This window comes from Pseudoliparis swirei, chromosome 15 (genome assembly GCF_029220125.1).
Source record: "Pseudoliparis swirei isolate HS2019 ecotype Mariana Trench chromosome 15, NWPU_hadal_v1, whole genome shotgun sequence".
Classification (NCBI taxonomy): domain Eukaryota; kingdom Metazoa; phylum Chordata; class Actinopteri; order Perciformes; family Liparidae; genus Pseudoliparis; species Pseudoliparis swirei.
In genome coordinates this window covers 19,853,195-19,874,476 of record NC_079402.1, presented here as the reverse complement: position 1 = coordinate 19,874,476, position 21,282 = coordinate 19,853,195, and the positions used below count along the sequence as shown (strand labels likewise).

General features: G+C 42.3%; 1 protein-coding gene across 1 annotated transcript; it reads right to left on the bottom strand.

Annotated features, from left to right (window-relative positions):
• Positions 1 to 182: 182 nt before the first annotated feature.
• sec31a (SEC31 homolog A, COPII coat complex component) lies at positions 183 to 20,397 on the bottom strand. The gene is given in 29 exon segments (XM_056432041.1): positions 183 to 1,921; positions 2,950 to 3,021; positions 3,119 to 3,238; positions 5,088 to 5,357; positions 6,172 to 6,227; positions 6,616 to 6,954; positions 7,508 to 7,610; positions 7,990 to 8,064; positions 8,916 to 9,161; positions 10,045 to 10,218; positions 10,799 to 10,944; positions 11,037 to 11,163; positions 11,244 to 11,422; positions 12,112 to 12,259; positions 12,877 to 13,108; positions 13,110 to 13,324; positions 13,501 to 13,542; positions 14,102 to 14,176; positions 14,261 to 14,485; positions 14,574 to 14,726; positions 15,804 to 15,965; positions 16,676 to 16,775; positions 16,870 to 17,012; positions 17,118 to 17,258; positions 17,770 to 17,865; positions 17,967 to 18,165; positions 18,253 to 18,376; positions 19,294 to 19,373; positions 20,215 to 20,397. Coding segments are annotated over 28 exon segments (4,221 nt in total). The 5' UTR covers position 19,373; positions 20,215 to 20,397; the 3' UTR covers positions 183 to 1,741.
• Positions 20,398 to 21,282: the final 885 nt, after the last annotated feature.

The following is a 21,282-nucleotide window of genomic DNA, read 5'->3' as shown; positions in this document are numbered from 1 at the left end:
TAACTTGCGTTGTAAATACTGTATATAAACGTATCTACATTATCTGTACTAATAAGTAAACCGCCGCTAAAAGTTAAACAATGTCGTCGCGGTTTCATTCAACAGGTAAAAGACTGGTTTCCCTTTTGACTATCTGCCCTTCAAAATAAAAGCGCGTAATTCTAACAAAAAAATACAGTACAGGATTTTTAGTTATTTATTATCATATAAGTAAAGGTAGAACTACAGTACTATTACAAGTTAAAGTGTTGCATTCAAAATCTTACTTACAAAAGTATAAGCATTAAAATATACTTACGTACCAAAAGTAAAACTTTCAGAATCATATATTACTGGATTGTTATGCCCATAAATATTTGAATGCAAAAGAAAAGCAAGTAGTCAAATCAATGCGACTTCATCTTGTAAATAAATACTATTTATTGAAAATATTGCATGTAGTCAATCTTAAACAAAGGCTTGTTTTCCTTTATTAACAACATAAACTACAGCCCTCATCATAGTTGGAATGAAAATCAAGTACAAGTCTACTTCCTCTTTCCTTCTGAGGTCTGATTAATTAATTACCTTTAATGCCATTACGGTTTTTTTTAAGCATGCTTACTTTAAAATTCCATAAAAGCACAGTATCATTTAAAACAGAGAAAAAAAACATTGCACCTTGATGAGCTTCATGAATACACTGAAACATAATAAAAAACTGAAATAAGACATTAAAACGTCTTCAACAAATGGGATTGCATTGCTTTGCATTGACAGATCCCACACACCGAAAACATTCTGGTCCAATGTGTTGTACGTAGTGACACCAGTGGTGAAAGTAAGCCCAGACAAGCAGCGGGGATTCCAGTAATAACACAAGTTATATAAGGTAATTACATTATTATCAGTTTTGCTTTAATTCCCTTTTAGCGTGACTGCTGGTTTAAAACTCAAAATAATGTAATGTTATTTAAAATGAATGACACGTTCTGTTTCATCTTCTCTAAACTGTCATTTGCAGGTCTGTTGCATGACGTTTGGGGGCAATTATCTATTTAATATGTAAAAATCAACGCCTGATTTTCTACTTTAAGAGAACATTCTATGTATTTGTGGAATTATAAAAAGGTAGCTGAGCATTATTGGAGTGCACAAATGTGGAACGACTATTAAGAAGAACGAGTTAACATTACATACATGTTGCACGAATACCAAATTAATTAAGATGAGCGTTATTCTTTTATTTATTTACTAAATAGATAAATAGTAAATAGAGATGCTCTTTGATTCCCGAATCTCTTGTTGCTTTTCCTATTTAAGTTGGTCTTTAAATCCATATGTGCTTGTATTTATCTCCATATCAAATATGCTGAAGCTGTGCCTTACTGTGCCTGCTAATTTGAAGATTTTGATTTGATAATGCGACAATACAATTATTGCATATTTATCTCTATGGCTAAGTTTTAATTTAAAAAATATATCATTCGTGTAACTTGTTAGCATGTTGGTAGATTACTGTGTTACTCTTACTGAACTTGTCCCTATCCCCTTATTCTACGTGTGCGTGGTGCGAAGGCCCAGGAGTCTCTTTCACCACCGAGTGCCACCGATAGCGTGGCGTGTGTTTGAGTTGTGTCGCAAAACATGGATGGCACAAAGAAGAATTTAACATGGATATCCATACATCTCATAATTCTTCATCCAAAAAGAAAGAAAAGAAAAGCACCCCTCCCTCCCCCTCCGCCGGTCCGAGACTCGATCACACCCCGAGTTTGTTGGCTTGCGTCAGCACGACCTTGAGGACGGGCATGAACGCCGACGTCTCGCTGAAGTTGCTGTTGCTGACGATGTGGGTGTGGATGTTGAGGCCCTCCGCGTAGGCTCGGGACTCGATGCTCCGGGCGATGTTGTGAAGTCCTTCGACGATGGTGGGAGAGAGCTGCGGAGACAACGAGGACACGGGGAGGTGAGAAGCAGGCCTCGCATCGGCTCAGGAGAAACGACCCCAAAAAAAAGCTTTAACGGGGAGAAACCATTGGGAGAGCAGCAGAGGGGGATCCCTCTCCCCTGATGCAGAGAAGTGCAACAGACGTCACGAAGAACAACGCAACAGAGTTACAGCAGAATTCAATACGCGTGACATGATTAAGAATGGTTGAGATTCGTTGTAAACACACAACTCTCGAGCAACAAACTCAGTGTCTTCAAGAACCCTGAAACTGAGTATTTGTCTTCGCTTGTAGAATAATCGTGGGAAATTACGCCTGCGTACATTTTTATGTTTTATGTTTTGATCGCCGTGTATTTATTTATTTGTATGCGTGTTACTCGCATATCTCAAAAAGTATTAAACCGAATCGCACGAAATCTGGTGGGATGATTGGTTATTATCCGGGGACCATTTGATTAGATTTTGGGATCGATCGGGTCAAAGGTCAAGGTCATGAAAAGGTCAAAATCTTCTTGAATCGCATGACATTTGGTGGGATGATTGGTTATTATCCGGGGACCATTTGATTCGATTTTTGGAGCGATCGGGTCAAAGGTCAAGGTCATGGAAAGGTCAAACTCTTCTTTTTACCATAGCGCGGTCAATTTTTATCCAATTGGCATGCAACTAATGCCAAATGTTCATAATTAAATGCCCAATCTTGTGATATGCGAAGGTATGCGCTCTACCGAGTGCCCGTTCTAGTTTTGTTTTGTATGAAGCAGCAAAAAAACAGTTTTAGAGTGATGATTTTAAAGTTAATTTGCCTTTCTTGATGACGAACGTCCCGCGATGGGACTCCAACCATCAAATTATCTGTTTTGGAAACGTTCAGCTTTCTGCATTTTCAACAGGAAAATTGGTGACTGGTCTCGTCACTTAGGATCAACACTTTCCATCTCGTTTCTATGAGGCCCTTCTATCAGTCCTTTTCTGTTTAAAATAAATCGTCATTACCGTCCTCCGTCATAACTCACCGTCTGCTCTCTGAGTTTGTCGTAGAGCGCCTCCAGACGTTTGTTGGCGTCGTCGAGCTTCCTCTTGGTTTGCTGTGAAAAGACCAAACGAGAGAACGATCACACATCCGATGAATCCCTTCGTGGAGGCGAGAGATGAATTGAGTTTTTGATCCTCCGTCAGACTCACAGGGTCGGTAGCTACAGCCAAGCACTTCTGGATGATCCCATCGAACGTGTTCTTCAGGACCACGTGCTCCTCGGGGATGGGCTTCTTCATGATCTTCTCCGCGGGGATGGACCGCATCGGCTGAACGGGGTGAGAAGAACACGAGACGACGCTTTCGCTTTAAAAAACACATCTTTTGCTGCGTTTCAAAACTACTTTGGCAGTTTAAAAAAAACGCTGCTGATGTCGTTTTGGAAGCTCCGGGGGTTGAGTTTTATTATTCCCGTTCTGAAAAGTGAAGCCAATGCAATAAGTATCTTCAACCTGCATTCTCTGTAATGACCACCAGGGAGGACTCCTCTGGTTGTATAGAAGTCTATATAAAATTACTCTTCTTCTCTCTTGATTTATTCCCTCAGTTAACATTGGGAACTCAAAACCTGATCTCATAACAAACTATATCCAAACAAACTTGTGTTATAACAAACTGTGTACATTTTGTCCATAACATGTTTTTGTATATGTGTAGAACCGGAGAGTAGAAGTGATGTTTTGTATCTGGGGAGGGCTTTTACATCTGGGGGAGAATATAAATCAAATCATCTTTCAAAACACAGGTGAAAAATTTTTTTAAAAAAAAAATAAAATCTATCAATTTCGATTCTTATCAATTTCCGATGTCAACAAAGGCAGCTAAACATTCAATGGTTATTTCAAAACATTCCTATATCACCTGTTCATTTCACCTACTGTTTAACAACCTGGTCCACCGTTACACACATTATTCACACGCTCACACAACCACTACAAACAAAAAGTCAACTTAAAAAAAAAAAAAGTTCTGTCTCAAAACTGTCCTAGTCTAAAAAAAATACAACTTGATTAAATGGGATAACTTGATTAAAAATGTGCACGCCTGTCTGATGTACAAAATCCATAACACAACCTCCCTCTCCTCAAACCAACCTCTTCCCACCATCACAGATCGGGAAGCAAGAGGGGAGAGGGGAAGCAGTGTTCCTCTCAGTGTGCTGTTAAAAGTGCTTTTGCAGCTTCAGTAACAGAGCAGCAGTTGACTGGAACTGCATCTCTACTCTATCTATTCATCACAATCATTCTTTAAACAAAAAAAAAAAAAAAGAACTACCCAGCTCTGTCACAGCACGACAGACTCACTACTCCTCCATCTATCCTGGTTTGATCAGGTTTTTGTCTGTCAGTGTCTGTTTGTCCTGTTGTTGTGTCTCTCTGTGTGTTGTGACTGTCTGTGTTGCCGTACTCCCCCCACGTGCACCTCTTTGCGTTTTCTCATGTTGTCACCTGTGTGCAGTTTTTATGTGCTTTTATGTTGTATATGTTTGTTGTATCATTTTATTTTATTTTTTTAATTTTATTCTATTCATTTTATTTTTTTTTTTTTCTTTGTGTATCTGTAGATTGTATTTGCAATCTTTTGTTTGTTCTAACATCAGCACACATTGGGACTTGACAGAAAAAAAAAATAGCCTCTCTGGCACATTTACTGCAATGTTTTTATCAATGTGCACTGTCCCTTATTAAATAAACCATTTAAATAAAATAAAAATAAACATGTGTTTATGGTCTCCATCTATAGTTTCAAGTCTTCTTAAATGCAGCCTAATGTTCATTTAGTAAATTATGGTCCATTTAGAGTCATATACACCATCAAATAGGGTATGCTTTACCACGTCGTTCTCCGTGTTTTCCTCTGACAACTTTAACCTGTTCCATGTGTGTTTTCACTTCATGAAAGTTTATTGTCACATTTTTGGTCGGCTATAATATTTCTTATTCAGCGTTCCGTTGTACTTCGCTCCCTCTCGTGTCACTTCAGTGATGACGTTTCCTTCCCGGATTCTTCAGATGATTTTTGTCCCGAAGATATAAAAACTACACCAGCCTTGATTCAGTGGCTAAGTATTGACTTAGTGTTTCTGACCTTGTCATCTTAAGATAGAGATCTGTTTACCTGTATAACATCTCCAGTGGGAGCTCCTGGTGCCCCCTCCATGCTTGTTTTGGGCATTGCAGGGTTCATCGGTGGAGGGGAGAGCTGCTGTTGGTGCTGCTGTTGGTGCTGCTGATGCTGCATGCCTGAGTAGGGGACCTGGGCCCCGTGAGGCCCCTGGCCCATAGCTTGAGGAGCCCCAGAGGGGACCGGCTGAGCATGAGGGTCGGCGCCCGGCGGCCCCATGATGGGGGCAGTAATAGGGGTAGGAGGGGTGTAGTTCATTGGAGCCTGCTGAAAGACATCACATTGTATTTATAAATATATAGATATAAATACATTAGAAATATATGTATTTCTATAAATAAATATATATATATTTAAAAATAAATATAATATATTTCTAAATATATATATTTATATAAAAATATATATTTAGATATATACCTTAATATAATTAGATATATAATACAGTATATATTTATTCATAAATATATATCATATATATGTATACATATATATATTAATACATATATATATATATATTATATATACAGGACTGTCTCAGAAAATTAGAATATTGTGATGAAGTTCTTTATTTTCTGAAACAAAAAAAAAAAAAAAATGTCAAACACAAAAAATAAATCAAAGAAATATTATTTACTTCTTTATTTTTATTTTATTGCTGATTATTCTTTAGCTGGCTTGCAAATCAAATTTAAATAAATAAAATCAAGTAAAATATTAGAAATATACTGAATATCAACAAACAATATTAACTAATTGTCTAATTATAACACAACAAACTCAAACCTTTTCCTTGCCAAACAAAAACACTCAGCTTTTTTTTTTTTTTTTTTTTTTATAAATATTAAAATTTTTAAAATTTGATTTTATAGTTTTTTTTTTTGTTAAGCTAAACCATAATATACAATAAAAAAAAAATAAAAGGCAATAATATTTCAGTTTTGTTGAATCCAGAATGCATGACATTTTTTTTTTTTTTTTGCATTAGAAAAATAAAAGAACTTCATCACAATATTCTAATTTTCTGAGACAGTCCTGTATATTTTAACAATCTCCACACTGACGTCAGAAGACTCACCTTCTTCTTCGATGATCTGTTCAGGGCCGGTGGGTCATTCCAGCCGTTTTGAGGCCCTGCAGAAAAATAAATAAAATCTTCATATCGAGAGTTAATGGAGGTTCATGGAAGGCCCAAAAGCCATGTTTATCTTTTATGTATCTTTTATCACAGTACAATATGTTTTGATTTTATATCAAATGTTAGCTGCTGCAATATTTAATGTTTTAGATCATAATCACAATGCGTTACTTTTTTCAAATACGTATTCAATGAGCATTGTTGGAGGGAGTCTGAAACCGAAGCATTTCGTCCTTCCTCCCTGATGCAATACAGAACGTGAATTTCAACCCGAACTGACACTAAAATATCTCGTGTGGAGTTAAAAAAACAGGAAACCACAGTCGTCCTCTGAGAGTTCTTGAGGACGACCACGCGGACCTCTTCATCAGATCAGCTGTGTACCTGAGAATCCGAACGGCGGAGGAGGACGGGGCCCGTAGGACACAGGAGATCCCGGCCCGCCATGCTGGAAAGACGCTCCGGAGGACGGAGGAGCGGTAAAGGAGGAAGATGAGGAGGAGGAGGGGAAAAAAGGATGATGGGAAGGGGCGGAGGAGGAGGACGGGCACTGGCTGATGGGAGCATGTCCGGGATAGGACGGAGAGGTCGGCTGCGTGTACTGAGAGAGAAAGCCGGGTGGCTCTGCAGGAGGAGGAGCAGCGGAGGAGGAGGAGGAGTACTGAAGAGGCTGAAAGAGAGGAGCCCCCCCAGCTGGTGGGTACTGGTTGCCCTGGGGGTAAGCTGGGAGTCACACAGGATACAACACATGCCGTTAGTGACAACCCAGTTGCATGTTACCACTGACTGTATCATGCAACAGCACAGTAAAGGTCATGCTGAAGAGCTTCATGTTTAGCTCGGTTATTAAAAAAAGATTCAACAGGCAAAGTTATGAACACATTCTTGTCTTCTGTTTGTGAAGTCAAACATCTACAGGAGGAAATGTTTGTGAGCGTTTTAAAGAAGACAGAAACAAAAAGGTTGTGTGTTGTTTGATGCAACCCTGTCTCATAAAATTAATGTTTATATATAACATATATATATAATATATATATTCATATATACACACTAGTTCACTTTGACAAATACTAAATTTCAGCTTGTATTATTCTTCTTTTTCTCCTATTTTAAGTTGGTGTGTTTAGCTTTATCTATACATAACATTATATATTTCAATCAAACTAAATTGTTCCCATATTTTTCTTTATAATTCATATAAATGAACATAAATGATTAATGACGCAAATATATATATTCATCCTTCCTCTTTGGGTAGAAACCGTGAGACACCTACGCTGGTACTGCTGGGAGTACGCGTATGCCGGAGTGGAGGAGGGCGGAGGAGCAGCGGCCGCGCAGGAGGGAGGAGCCCCGTATGTGGAGGTCTGAGGCTCCGCCTGCAGAAACACACAAAGAAATGTGAAACGTGCGTCACGACAACAACATAGAGAACAATCCACAGATGACCGTCTCTAGTGCACAAGGAAGAGGAGAAATGAGAAGAGCCCGACGCATACTACTCCTCTCATATGGATATTTAATGTGTCCCAATATGTAGGATTAAAATGCCATTCACATTTTACAGTGTAGAAGCCAGCATGCTATTCTGGCCTATTCTGACCCACAATGCTTTGCGCAGCAGATATATGAGGAAGAGGGTCAAAGTTCAAGGTGCCATGTGACGAGGATGTAGTACGACTGCAACAGCCGATCAACAAAGACACTCGTTGTCAAGGCCATCATCAAAGCTCCGTGTGTGTGTGTGTGTGTGTCTACCTGAAGAGGAGGGGCATTGGGGAGGGCCGTGGGGGTCTGGTTACTCCAGGAGGTGACGGTGGGTGCAGCTCTCACCTGGAACACACGGCACATACCAATGATGGGGGGCGGGGGGGGGCACCACAATGCACACACACATTGGATCAGAGCCAGGGTTCAAATTACACAGAAATAAAGTTTTAACATCGAGATTTGTCGACGTATATAATGATTTTCCCTTCAAACAATAAGCATATTATTCATTCACAGTTCCCCATGTGATTTAAACCCTGCACATCTGATCAAGGAAGCGAACACAACAGCGATGAGCACTTCACCAGGTGGTTCGTTAGCAGGAGAGAGGGAGAGGGGTTGGAGAGATGCTTCGTCACATTCAAATCCAGAGCTGAACCACAATTTGAATCTCTTATTTGCAAGTGACTAAAACTCTAAAGTCTCCTTTTGTTGGCTGAGAAGGTAGAAAAACGTCACAATCGGGATGAACTCATTCCTTGAGATATCGTGGGACACAATTACATCGTCTAAATTGATCAAAACAACCGCATACTAACGCGAACACCTCTGAAAATCTAAAGATTTCGCATTTAGGTTTAGAATTCAATGCGAAAATACCCATTTGTCCAGTATTTAATTCTAACAAAAGTATACAAATCGACGTGGTTATTTCAAATAGACCTTTTAGAAAATATGCTATATTGTGAGAAACTACTAATACCATGATAGAAGATGTTTCCTTTCAGCCGATAATGTTTAAAACGCTGCTTCCTGTGTGTTTCCCTTTACTCGTTGGTGAGAAGACAAGAGATCTGTCATAACGTTAAAACCCAAATCACTAGAGAGCGACCTGGAGCCTGGTTTCCTGTTTTGAGTCCCGATTTCCCAAAAGATAAAAGCGTGTGTGTGAAACTTGTACAGAAGGAACATACTGGCTGGTAGTACTGCGGCTGCGCTGGTGCGGAGGCAGCCGGTGTGAGCATGGGCACCGGAGCCGCTGCAGTGGGCTGAGGCGCCGTTGCCGGGGCGATCGGGGCGAACGAATGCCGCGGCTGAGTCTGAGCGGGAAGCTGAGACTGAGCTCTCTGGGTTTGGACCGGAGCTGCAGGAGCCGGAGCCGGAGCCGCTTGCTGCCCCAGAGCTCGACTGAGACGGTCACGGAGCTGCTGGACAGAAACCTGTGAGGCCAAAAGGAGAAAGATAAACTTAGGTTAGGTTACCGAACGTCCGATGTCCAAAATGTGCACGTGCATGTTGATTATATTTATTACCTTCGCATTTTCAATGTTTTGATCGCGTGTATTTATTTATTTATTTGTATGCGTGTTACTCGCATAACTCAAAAAGTATTAAACCGAATCGCATGAAATTTGGTGGGATGATTGGTTATTATCCGGGGACCATTTGATTATATTTTGGGATCAATCGGGTCAAAGGTCAAAGGTCAAGGTCATGAAAAGGTCAAAATCTTCTTTTTACCATAGCACGGTCAATTTGTATCCAATTGGCATGCAACTAATGCCAAAATGTTCATAATTCAATGCCCAATCTTGTGATATGCGAAGGTATGCGCTCTACCGAGTGCCCGTTCTAGTTTACTCATGGGCTTATATTTTCCATTTTGACGTTTAGCTATCGGGCAATAAAAACATCTCTTTGTATCAAGCCCAAGTTATTTCTGAGTTCTTAGAAAGAACTCAACACACACACCAGGGTTCTTACACATTTTGACCAATGGATTTCCAGGACTTTTTCATGACTTTTCCAGGACTTTAAACCAAATTTCCATGACCAAACTGAAATCTCGGTATAAACGTGAAAAATGTAGAAAATTTGGCGTATCGAGAGCGTACGCCGGCTTATATTTTGAGCGTCTTTCTTTAAAAAACATTAATTATTTCAAACTTGGCGTAAATGAACACGTGATCATAACACATTTCCATGACTTTTCCAAAACTTTTATGATTTAAGTGTTTTCCAGGACTGGAAATGACCATTTTAAAATTCCATGATTTTTCCAGGTTTTCCATGACCGTACGAACCCTGACACGAGCTACGCACCTGGTTGGTGTTGTCGGGCAGGTACGTGATGGCGGTGCCCAGGCTGCCCTGCGCGGCCAGCAGCCCGGCGTACTGGCTCATCTTCTCGGCCAGCAGGATGCCGATGGAGGCGGGACCGGAGCGCTGGGTCTGCTCCACCGCACGACGCAGCACCACCACCTTCTCCACCAGGTCCTGAGGGATGGACACACAGATCACATGAGCACGGACCGAAGATCTACGCTGCAATTACAAACTTTTTTCTTTGGGTCTCTTGGGAGCAACAGGAAACTAAAGGGTTGACTACTTCTTTTTCCTTCTGTTCTTGTGTTTCCACCATTTTGGCCATGCAACCCTGAAATACTATCACCTTATTAAGTTGCATGCAGCCTATTTACACATCCGGCCAGCATGTAGCAACATTATAATTCATGTTTCTAAACACCCGACGAGTGTTTACTCAATATGATCTCTGCTTTTATATTATTTTTTGGTCTATACCAACTCCTGAAGGACGTTGCCCTCAGCTATATGGAGCTTTGCAGCCTCTTTCATCACATCGTTCAGCTATCCAGGTCACAGCTTCACCGATTTGCTGTCTCACTGCTCTTATAACAATGTTTTGGTCGCAGCAAGCAACATTCTTTTAGAGAAGACGGCTAACGAGTCAAATGTTTCCCTCAGGGGTGGTGGAGGCCAAACACAGAGTTAAAATAGTAAAGAATGCCCTGAGATGTTGCCCCAGAGTTATTGCCGGTTTAAGATAGAGACGCACCTGGAGGGAGAGAGGACAGCGTCCGCCCTGTGCTCTGGTCCAGCAAGACACAAGCTTCTCCACGTTTCCAGCACAGATGTAACACAGACAGGCCTGGGCTTGCAGCTGGGCGTCCACTGCGGCCTCCAGTCTGCCCCCGAGGAGGTCTGACAAGCGGGGACGATTTCAGTTCGAGGACACAACATTTGCAGCTGAGAGACAAGGAAGTCGAATGAAACACGTGCGTCCTTGAACTCACCGCAGAGGGAGGAGAACTCCTCGGGCCGAGCGTAGGTCATGACCGCAGCCAGAGCCTCCTTCCAGTTCTGCAGGTCGCACGTCTGCAGGATGTCGTGCCAGTCTTTCATCACCACCGCACCGATCAGCTGCGGGACGAAAACATCCGTCACACCACGGCGGAACAAAGAAATTCACTTCATGGAAAACGAAGACTCAGGAACCTCACCTTGGTGATCTTGCTGTGCGTCTTGGTGAAATACTTCCTCTGGGTTTTCTCCAGGAGCTCGGCCCCTCCGGCAATGGCCAGGATGATGCTGTCTGCCATTCGGTTGTCATGGAGACAGAGCTCGACGGCTCCCTCAAAGTCTCCGGTCAGCAGGGCTTGTGTGATGAGCCCGTCCACATCTAGCAGGAAGTAGTCAAACCAAAGATGATTGTTTATTGTGGTTTGTTTTCTCTGTGGGAGTGATGTTTGGATACCATCTCTTCTCTCTCAATTCCAATACCGATCTGACACCAGTGCATAACAAATATGATAATATTCTCTCTAACATCTATTTTATTTTGCTGTGAAAGCATTGCCTTCAAATACATATATTTATTCAAGTGTTTCGCCCAAAACGGCATTTAAGTTAACGAGATAACGTTATAATTTAACCGATGCAAGTCAATGCGACCTTCACGTGAGCGGATAGCTCCGTATGAAGCCGAGCAGCCCTGTGCTAACAGCTTAACTCACCAGCTTTCCTCCCGCCGGTTTCAACACAGAAGCCTTTGTTAAAATGTTTGCATTATCAAGGAAATCAGTGTTGTTGTTGTTGTTTCTGTGTCGCGTAAATGAGTGGATACATCATGTGATACTCAACAAAGCCTCGGGGCGGAGCAAAGAAAAAGTCACCCCCCCCCCGTAGCATCATGCAGCACCAGAAGTCGCATTAAAAGCAAGACATATTTAATTTATTATACGTTAAAAATACTATATGGCTCTCAATTAAATATATTTAGAAATATTTGGCTTTTATGGCTCTCGCAGTCAAAAAGGTTCCCGACCCCGGCTCTGGATGAAGGTTCATGTCGTGGTGGGTCGTTGTTACCTGGACTGATGCTGAGACTGACTCCTTCCGTTTGTGCCGGAGTTGGAGCCGGAGCCGGAGCCGGATCCACCGCGGCCTCCTCGACTGGAGCCGAGGTCTCCGGAGGACTGGGCTCCTCTTCCTCCACTGGTGCTGCCACCTCCTCCTCCTGAAACAATTGTTTACAAGATTATTCAACCTTTGTTTCGTTGTAAAATCCATTTCATGTTGACTTATGGCGGTTGGCCGGTGACGCTTGTTCTCTACACTGTACATTTAGTTTTTACATCCTCCGACGATTTAGGGAGTAATGCAAAAAACTTGTGTTGAGCATGAACAACTTGCTGTGTGCTCCATCATGTCAGGCTGCACAACAAACTGCAGAAGATCGCTGGAGATCCTGGCAAACTCTGCACTTTACTCAGCACTTTACTGAATTTTCCCCCTGTATATTTAGTATTTAGTATTAGTATTTAGTTTTTAGCATTTAGTTTTGTGTCTGATGTGCACCGCTGCTGTGATTTTTGAAATTTCCCCACTGTGGGACGAATAAAGGAATATCATATCATATCATGTCATATCATATCATATCATCCGTCGAGGCACCAGACCCACCCTGGCTGGGCACCGAGGTACCAGAAATACTTAAAGCAAGTAGCTGCTTGGCTGCTCCTGGACCCGGTCAGTACATGCCCACCACGCTGAGAAAAGGTCCAATCAACCTTCAATAACATCGTGTGTGTGAACTGTAGTTCAACCGTTAGCTGTTCAGTGATGACGGTTTACCTCCTCCTCCTCTTTCTCCTCTTCCTCCTCCAAGGGGATCTCTTCTTCCTCTGGTAGAACCCCGTCCACATTTTCTTCTGGCTCGCCGGGAGGAGCGTCTCCTGCATCTCCTGCTGCCGCCGGCTCTTCGGTCTCGGGGTCGAGGTCAGAGTCCAGTTCCACGGTGGCTGCCGGCTGAAGGTTTTCTGCAACGATCATATCGAAGGTCGCTTCGGGAGTGTTGGCGGGCGGCGGTGGCGGCGGCGATCAGGTCGAACGCCTCCTCGGGAGTGTCGGCGGGCGGCGGCGCGGCTGCGGCCGCGATCAAGTCGAAGGCCGCTTCGGGAGTGTCGGAAAGCGGCGCGGCTGCTGCGGCAATCAAATCGAACGCCTCCTCCGGAGTGGCGGCGGGCGGCACGATGCTGACTTCGGGTAGCGGCTGCAGCCTGATTGGAGCCGGCACCTCCACCTGAAATGGACATGGAGATATCATTCGTTATTTGAGGAGAAGTGGACCAATCTATCAATCTAACCGTCTCCTGACTCTAGATTCATAATTTAAGAACAGATATGAGAGCGGTGTGTCCATGTTCTCAAGAGGAAACTGCGATGCACCAGGAGGTTAAATGCTCCAACCAAGCATACCTGCGGAGGCTCTGCAGGCTTTTCCTCCAGTGCCGCGGAAATCTGACAACACAAATTTAACACGTGTATCACATGATGCACTGAGAGACACTTTATACGTATATTAAACAACAACAACAAAATATATATATATAGCGTCATACGGTCGTCTAGGAAATACTGTAACAGTTTAGCTCCACGCCTTCCTTTTTGTAATAGTTGTTTTCATCCTGTCACACCATCTCGTCAATCCAACTCCCCTCGCCTGCCTCTGATCACCTCGTTAGTCCCTCATTCCCTTCACCTGGTCCTCACGCCCTCCTCACCTGCAGCCCATCCCCTCATTAGTCCCTCACTATTTAGCTCCCTCACTTCCACTTGTCCTCTGCCAGATTGTCTTGTGTTTTCGTGCCAAGTTCTCCAGCGTTATTAGAGTATATTCCTGACCCGCCTGTTCTGACCTCTGATTCTCTGCCCCGCCCCTTTTTGGACTTGTTTGCTTCTTCGACTGATCTCCCGGTTTTGACCCAGCCTGTTTCCAACCAGACAGTATTCTTTGTGACTCCTGTCTGAGTCGTGCTATTGGGTCCACTCTCATAGCGTCGTGACAAATACTGCTCACCTTCAAGGCCAGCTCCTCTTTGTTGTACCCCAGTAGTTCCAGGTATTTGCTGCGAATATCGCTTTCAAAATTAGCCTGAAAACACAAGAAGAAAAACTCAAATAAAGGAACGACGGCATTACAGAAAAGAGAAAATATGTCTTTTCCGATCCGTCGTACCTTGAGGAAAGACCAGAGAGTCTTTTCAAACTCGTTTTCCGCTGCGTCGATCTTCTCCTGGCAGAATCCCACGAAGCCGCCGCCGCCGCTCAGGGTGGCCTGCAGCCGGTCGGAGCGCACCAAAAAGGCCGTTTCCGTGACGACCTGGCTGATGTGCACGACGTGCGACGGCGGCTGCTGCGGGTTCGGCTTGGCGTTCTCCAGAGACACGAGCTTCCCGCCGAACTGAACGACGCCCGAGAGAACGGTTCAGGCGGTGGGAACGGAAACGGCGACGCTCAAACCCCGGAATATAAAACCCAAAGACACTCACAGCGAACGAGGCTCCGACCGGTCTGCGGATCCACTTGGGCGGCTTCTTCAGGGGGTTGACCGTCAGCGGCGGCGGCGCCGTCTGGGGCAGCTGCAGCGGGGGCAGCGTCTGCCCGGTCCCAAACGGATCCATGTTCACAAACGAGTTGCTGATCTGCAGCAGACAACCAGAGAAGAGATCTAAGTTCACGATGGGAAGGAATGAATATGAACAAAGGTTTGGCAGCTTCAGGCGGTCAATGATTAAAAAAACATTACAATCTTAAAGCAGACAATTGCAATGTGTTTTCTTGCTGTGAGCTGCTACTAATATTATTTGTCAAATTGTGTTACCTATTACAGCTTTTAACATTATTACTCACAGGGTTCTTCCACATTTTGACCAATGGATTTCCAGGACTTTTCCATGAATTTTCCATGACTTAACCAAAATTCCATGACAAAACTGAAATCTCAGTATAAACATGAACATTTTAGAAAATTGTGCGTATTGAGAGTGTACGCCGGCTTATATTTTGAGCGTCTTTCGTTAAAAAAAATATTAATGAACATGTGATTATAACACATTTCCGTGACTTTTCCAAAACTTTTATGATTTGAGTTTTTTCCATGACTTTTCCAGGCCTGGAAATGACCATTTTAAAATTCCATGACTTTTCCAGGTTTTCCATGACCGTACGAACCCTGTACTCAATAATATATCCACTGCTGCTATTATTACTAGTCTAACTTGTTCTATTGATATTCTGCTATCGCTGGTGCTACGACTGCTATTACTACTCTCATATCAGAATCAGAATCAGTTTTATTGGCCAAGTAAGTTTGCACAAACAAGGAATTTGACTGGGTAAAGTGTCTCTCAGTGCTTACACACAATATACATTTCAACACAATACAATACAGAACAAACAAAACAAATAGTGCAGTACAGAACAAACAGTGCAAAACAGTGCAACGGTCTAAGAAGTTTTAGAAAGTGACTTAAAGTATATACAAGAGGATGTGTATATGTATGTTATGTCATGTTGATTGACTATGTTGTATCTTTTCTGTACACATGACATCTATCACACCTCTCTGTCGATTCCTGAGGTTTCTTCCTTGTTTAATTTCCCTGTTAACGTACTTTTGGGGAGTTTATTTGAGAGGATGCTGCGTGCTGGGTTCTACAAGCCATACTGAATTGAATCATCTCCTCACTGCACCTTGTGACAACGACCGCTCCTCTCACCTGGTCGGCGTGTCTCTGGCTCTGCGCCTGGTTGGTCCCGCCCATGATGGAATAAATGTCGATGTGTCCGTCGAAGCTGGCGGCAGACAACACCGCGGGGTTCCTGGGACACCACTGGATGTCAAAGCACCACTGGCTGCTGGTGGGCAGCTCGTACACCACCTGAGGACGCAGGCAGAGGATCGACTGAAGCTGCAGCTGCATGACATCGATCTCCAAACTTCCACGGTCGCTAAGCACGTTAACCGAAATAAGAATCAGAATCGGTGACTGGTGCATAACAATCGTAGAAAGAATTTTTAAATATAACAATAAAATATTATAAGATCCTGTGAAATATGACTTATTAGGGCCAATCAAGCAGCAGACGTGGGAAGGGGGGGGGGGGGGCGGCGTGATCGTTCTGAAAAGGTGTTTGTGACCGACTGTTCAGCCTAAAACGAGATTCCCCAAAAAGCCTCCGCAGCGTTTTCTAATGTCTCCGTTTTACTGGTTTTCGTCATGTAGACGCAACAAAAGTTATACTTATTAAAACATAGGCGTGGTGTTGCTGCCCGAGGGGAAACCATTCAGGCTTATTGAGAGAAAATGCAGGGCGGGATGCCCAGTAGAAACCTGGCGAGGATACTTTCTCTCCTAAAAAGGTTGAATGTAATCTTTTTGTCATGATGACGATGAATGAATGAAATACAAAGAGTGTCTCAGTCAGTGTTTTAGGTCTTTGGACTCAAACTCCTCTGCAGAAAATAGACTCAAAACAGTCAGGTTTATGTTTTAGTTTAACTAGATTCACAAGAATTGTCCGTTTATTTTAAGCTGTCTAAATCCAGTGAAGCCACCCTGGAGTAGTGCTGGGCATTCAAAAATGTTACCTCGGCTGTGTTTGGATTCCAGCACAGGATCCTGTTGTCCTTCCCGCAGCTCAGGAGCAGCTCGGGATCAGCCAAGCTCCAGTTGATGGAAAGCACGCCTCTGTTGACGAAGGACAGCACAGGCGTGTCTCAAAAAAGCCACTCGATCAGTAAAGCCGCAAAGGAAGCGCGTCGCGGTTCAGGTGTGTGTTTACCGTGTGTGGTTCTCTAATATCTTGAAAGGAGAGGTAGCGAAACGCAAGTCCCACATCTGGATGACCGGCATCCGGTCGTCCTCCGACGACAAGACCAGCTGAGTGGCGACTTCGGGGTTCCAAGCCAGACCGGAGCAGTGCATCTAAAAAAAATTTAAAAAATACGGTTTGAGCCGAGTGGACAAAGGATCGTGAAACCGTTGACTCGCAAATTGAGACTTCATCTGAGTGTAAAGGGAACAACGTACTCTGTTGCTGTGGTCGCTGACTTTAATGATGAGGTCATTCTTGCGGAGGTCCCACACTGAGGCTCGGCCACTCGGGCTGGCGGAGGCCAGGATGTGCTGCACCTGTCTGTTCCACGACACGCAGCCGATGTCCTCCAGAGGCTTTGGGACAACAACACGGGCTCTTCTTATTATACATTCATTAACCCTGTTACAAGTGGTTTATACATGCAGGAGATGATACAGATTATTTTTCTTAACTGATCACTTGATTGAAAAAATCATTTAAATCCAATATAAAAAGAACTTCATGTTTTGACAGTGGAAATGAACCCTGGAGAGATCAGCAGACTAGACTTCTTCTTTTGAATTCAAAACAATTTTTTCTTTATTTTAGAGAGTATGATTTTTTACATTTTGTTTCATACTTATTTTCGTTATTATCTAACCAGAATCATCCTTATTGTCAGTGTTTTAGGTTAATTTGACCAAATCTTAAGTAAAGAGGTCTAACAAGTAGAGTATACGTTTTATTCTAACATTTTAATTTTAGAAATATTATTATGAAGCAAATTCAAATGAATCATTGTGATTTTTAATTATAGTACAAAATAAATCATATATATATCTATATATATACATATTTAATTAATAGATCATTTTTTTTAAATACCTGAGTTTTAGGTCCTGGTGTCATTGGAGATCCAAAGTTATTCATGTCCCAGATATAGATTTCAGACTCATTCCCACCGGATGCAACCAGGTTTGTCTGCAAGAGAGAACAAATGAATACAAAGTGAGTCTCTGCACTTTTCAACTGAATGCATGAAGTCGATATTTAAAAACTCAGCGGAGGCAAATGGATCTCACCTGGAACGGGTTGACGTCGAGCGCTCTCACGGGCCCCGTGTGCTTGTCGCTCTCAGCGATGATCACGTCGGTCTCTCCCGCCATGATCTTGGCGGCGTCGTACAGGATCACGTTGCCGTTCTCGCCTCCTGCAATAAGGACCCCAGATGGGTGGCCTTCGTCATCCATTCCATAGGGACCCCACACCAGTTTGTGATATCTATGAATGGGGGGGGGGGCACAATGTTAGTGAACAGCTGTACACAGAAAGAGAAAAAATGTGGGAAACATCAGCAGCTTTTAGCACCTGTGAGAGGAGGCGAGGCTGCCACATGACTTCATGTCCAGAGATGGATCAGTCAAGTCCAGCTCGAAGAACTCCAAAGAGGCATTGGTGCTGAAGGAGGCATCCAGCTGCTGGGCTGATGTTCCTGCAGAGAGAACACAGACATCTTGGGTGTCACATAATGCACGATGCTGCCTCCTCGTATCCAAGCTTCTTACTTATCCGACTTCTGAATATCACACTTAAGAATACGAACTAAGACACTTTCATCAAGAGATTCACTCATAACTGCAGCAGGCAAAATATTTTTAAGAAATCCTTTCATTTGGTCAAACATGTGTAATTATTATGTTTTAAAACATTAATTGTAACGAAAGTATCAATAACATCTCGACAGGTGGAGAAAATTATGATGATGGAAAGTGGGTGCAAACAAAATCAATGGCACTTTTATACGAGCTGTTTGCATCCCCGATGAATAAATATAAAAGAAGAAGAAAACGTGGTAACATCCGATTCAATGTTCAAATAAAAAGCAAATAATGTACTAAAAAACGTGTTACTACAGATATAATGATATTCATCACGACCAATACCATGGTGTACATTCAGTCTAAAATATGTCTCAGGAAGTTCACGCTCACCTCTTGTTTATGTAGCGCAGTTATTTTAAATGTGCATTAAGTTTACGCTCATCAACTTAGTGAGTCGATGTATAGTTAAAGGAACTTAAGACCACATTTCTCCTTGACCCTGCACTCCTGCATCTCTGCCGTCTTCATAATCATAGAGATCAAGTAGTTTTCTTATATTTTTTTATTGTGTGTGATTCAGTGTCCTCCTTCACATGATGTCAAATAAACAAAATACATTTTTTTCTGCAGGAACAATTTTTACTGTTATTGTCAAATGCCAGTGGACCAAAGGGGGCAAACAAATAAGATGCATGCTCTGGGAATCCGATGAGGCCACACGGGTGGCTGAAAGGCAAGCGTTATATAAGGTGCAGGGAAAACACCAGATAGCAGCTGGCCTGTGCAGGTGTTCTCTGCATGCTCTTACCTGTCGCAAGGTAGATGGGGTGGTGCTGTGCAGGGCTCCAGCTCTGAATGGCTGTGCGGTTGATCTCTTTAAGTTTCATCCTGAGGAAGAAGAAAAAAAGTGCATTTATTTAGTTTTTTCTCTCCATGTGGCTTCTGCCGGAGTCACCACAGATGACAAAGTCCAACACAACTGACTCATAACGGTTATAATGTTCATTTTGGGTTTTTAAGTGTTTTAAAGAGGCGTTTTTAAATGCACATTTTGGAGGATGGTGTTTGTGGTGCTGTTGAAATGCCAATGCACTAAACAGAGAGATGATTTAGTTATTTAGTCTACACGTATTGATATCAATTGGAAACCGAGTGCAATCAAATATTTGCTCTAAAGCTAAAAAGTCTAGTAAAACCAGTCAATGCTTGTGACAGGTTTATAAACAAGTAATATATTTATAGATATAATGTTACATAACCTTTGAGTTGTGCATGTTCACCATTCATTCCGGCGATTGTAACAAACACAGTATGTAACGTTACACGAGCAGACAAAAGGGCTTATTTGACTTGACACTCGTTGCCTCTCGTGCACTGCGATGTTGCAGCAGATGCAGAATCTAGCTCTGTCGAAAAGGGAGGAACCAGCCGGCGTACTTTCTTCAATCACAGGTTAACAGTGGGGAAAACAAAAAGTACAGAACCAGCTAGCTGCACGCTAACAGCTGACGGGCCGTTTAAAAGCCACACGGCAATGACAACGAATGAGTGTCTGGAGTTAAATGTGCAGAAAACTGGTTTTGGCCGCAGTATATTGTCACTTTTAGTGAATGCTTGCCCAGGTACAGCATGTCCTCCAGGGACAGAGCCCGCTAGCTGCCTGCAAAGATAGATAACAGTAGGAATACAGTCACACACTAGGTCGTATTACTCCACTAAAGCGGCTTACCTTCCCTTCTTTGGTCCCTCTCAAGTGAACACATACGATACGTGCCAAACGCTCCTCCACCCGCACAAAAGGTTCCCTTTTTTTAAGGTTCTGCTTTGTGATTTATAAAAAGAAAACACAAGAAGGAGGCTACCGGGTCCCGGCTACAGACTCCAGACAGATTTCCACGTCCCCACTGGGCTCCATCAACGTGGCACTAAGAAACAATGTACTCCTGCCACGAAGAAGAACGACGACTTCCGGGGGGACGGGCCGTGCTAACCCTGCTAGCATGCAAGCTATAGTTTCACATCATATAGCTTACACAACAGACTGTATATAACATGATTTACCATAATAATTATATAAATATAATAGGTATAACTAATATAATAACTAAGTAATCGCATAGTATTTTTACTGTGATCTAAACTGCTATTGTTTAACATATTCTACACTGATAGCATGCTAACTATAGGTTCACCTTGCTAGCATGCTAACTAGCTTAACATTACATATTTTTTAATAAATCTAATTTTACTTCGATGAACATTGAGTTTTAACTGAATATAAAATAGTTTTAAAATAAAATTATTGTGGAGGATACATATATATTTAATGTGTTATTAATAATTTAATTGTTGTATTTCATACATAAAATCATATTTATGTACTTAAATTGAATATGTTGAACAATCTCCCGCTTTACAAACTAAATATTACTTATAATAAATCCATGCATGCTTATATTCATTTTTAATATTAATCTGTTCATTTAAACCGTCTTTAAATCACTTTTATTTTCTGATATCGTGCTTATTGCGTTGTATATAAAAACCCTGCAGTTATAAAGCATATTTAACTTGGATGAAGATGGTAGAAATAATCAGTTAAAGTTAAAGCCTTCTTTCACAATTGTACTTTATGTTGTGAGTAACACAGAATGTACTAACAAGTACTCATCTTGCAAGAAAAAACTTAGATTTTTTTCAAATGGAGATACAAAACTTAAATACCTCACAAGTGCAGTATTTGAGTAATTGTATTAAAGTTATTTTCCAATACTGTGACCTAATTCTGATAATGTTC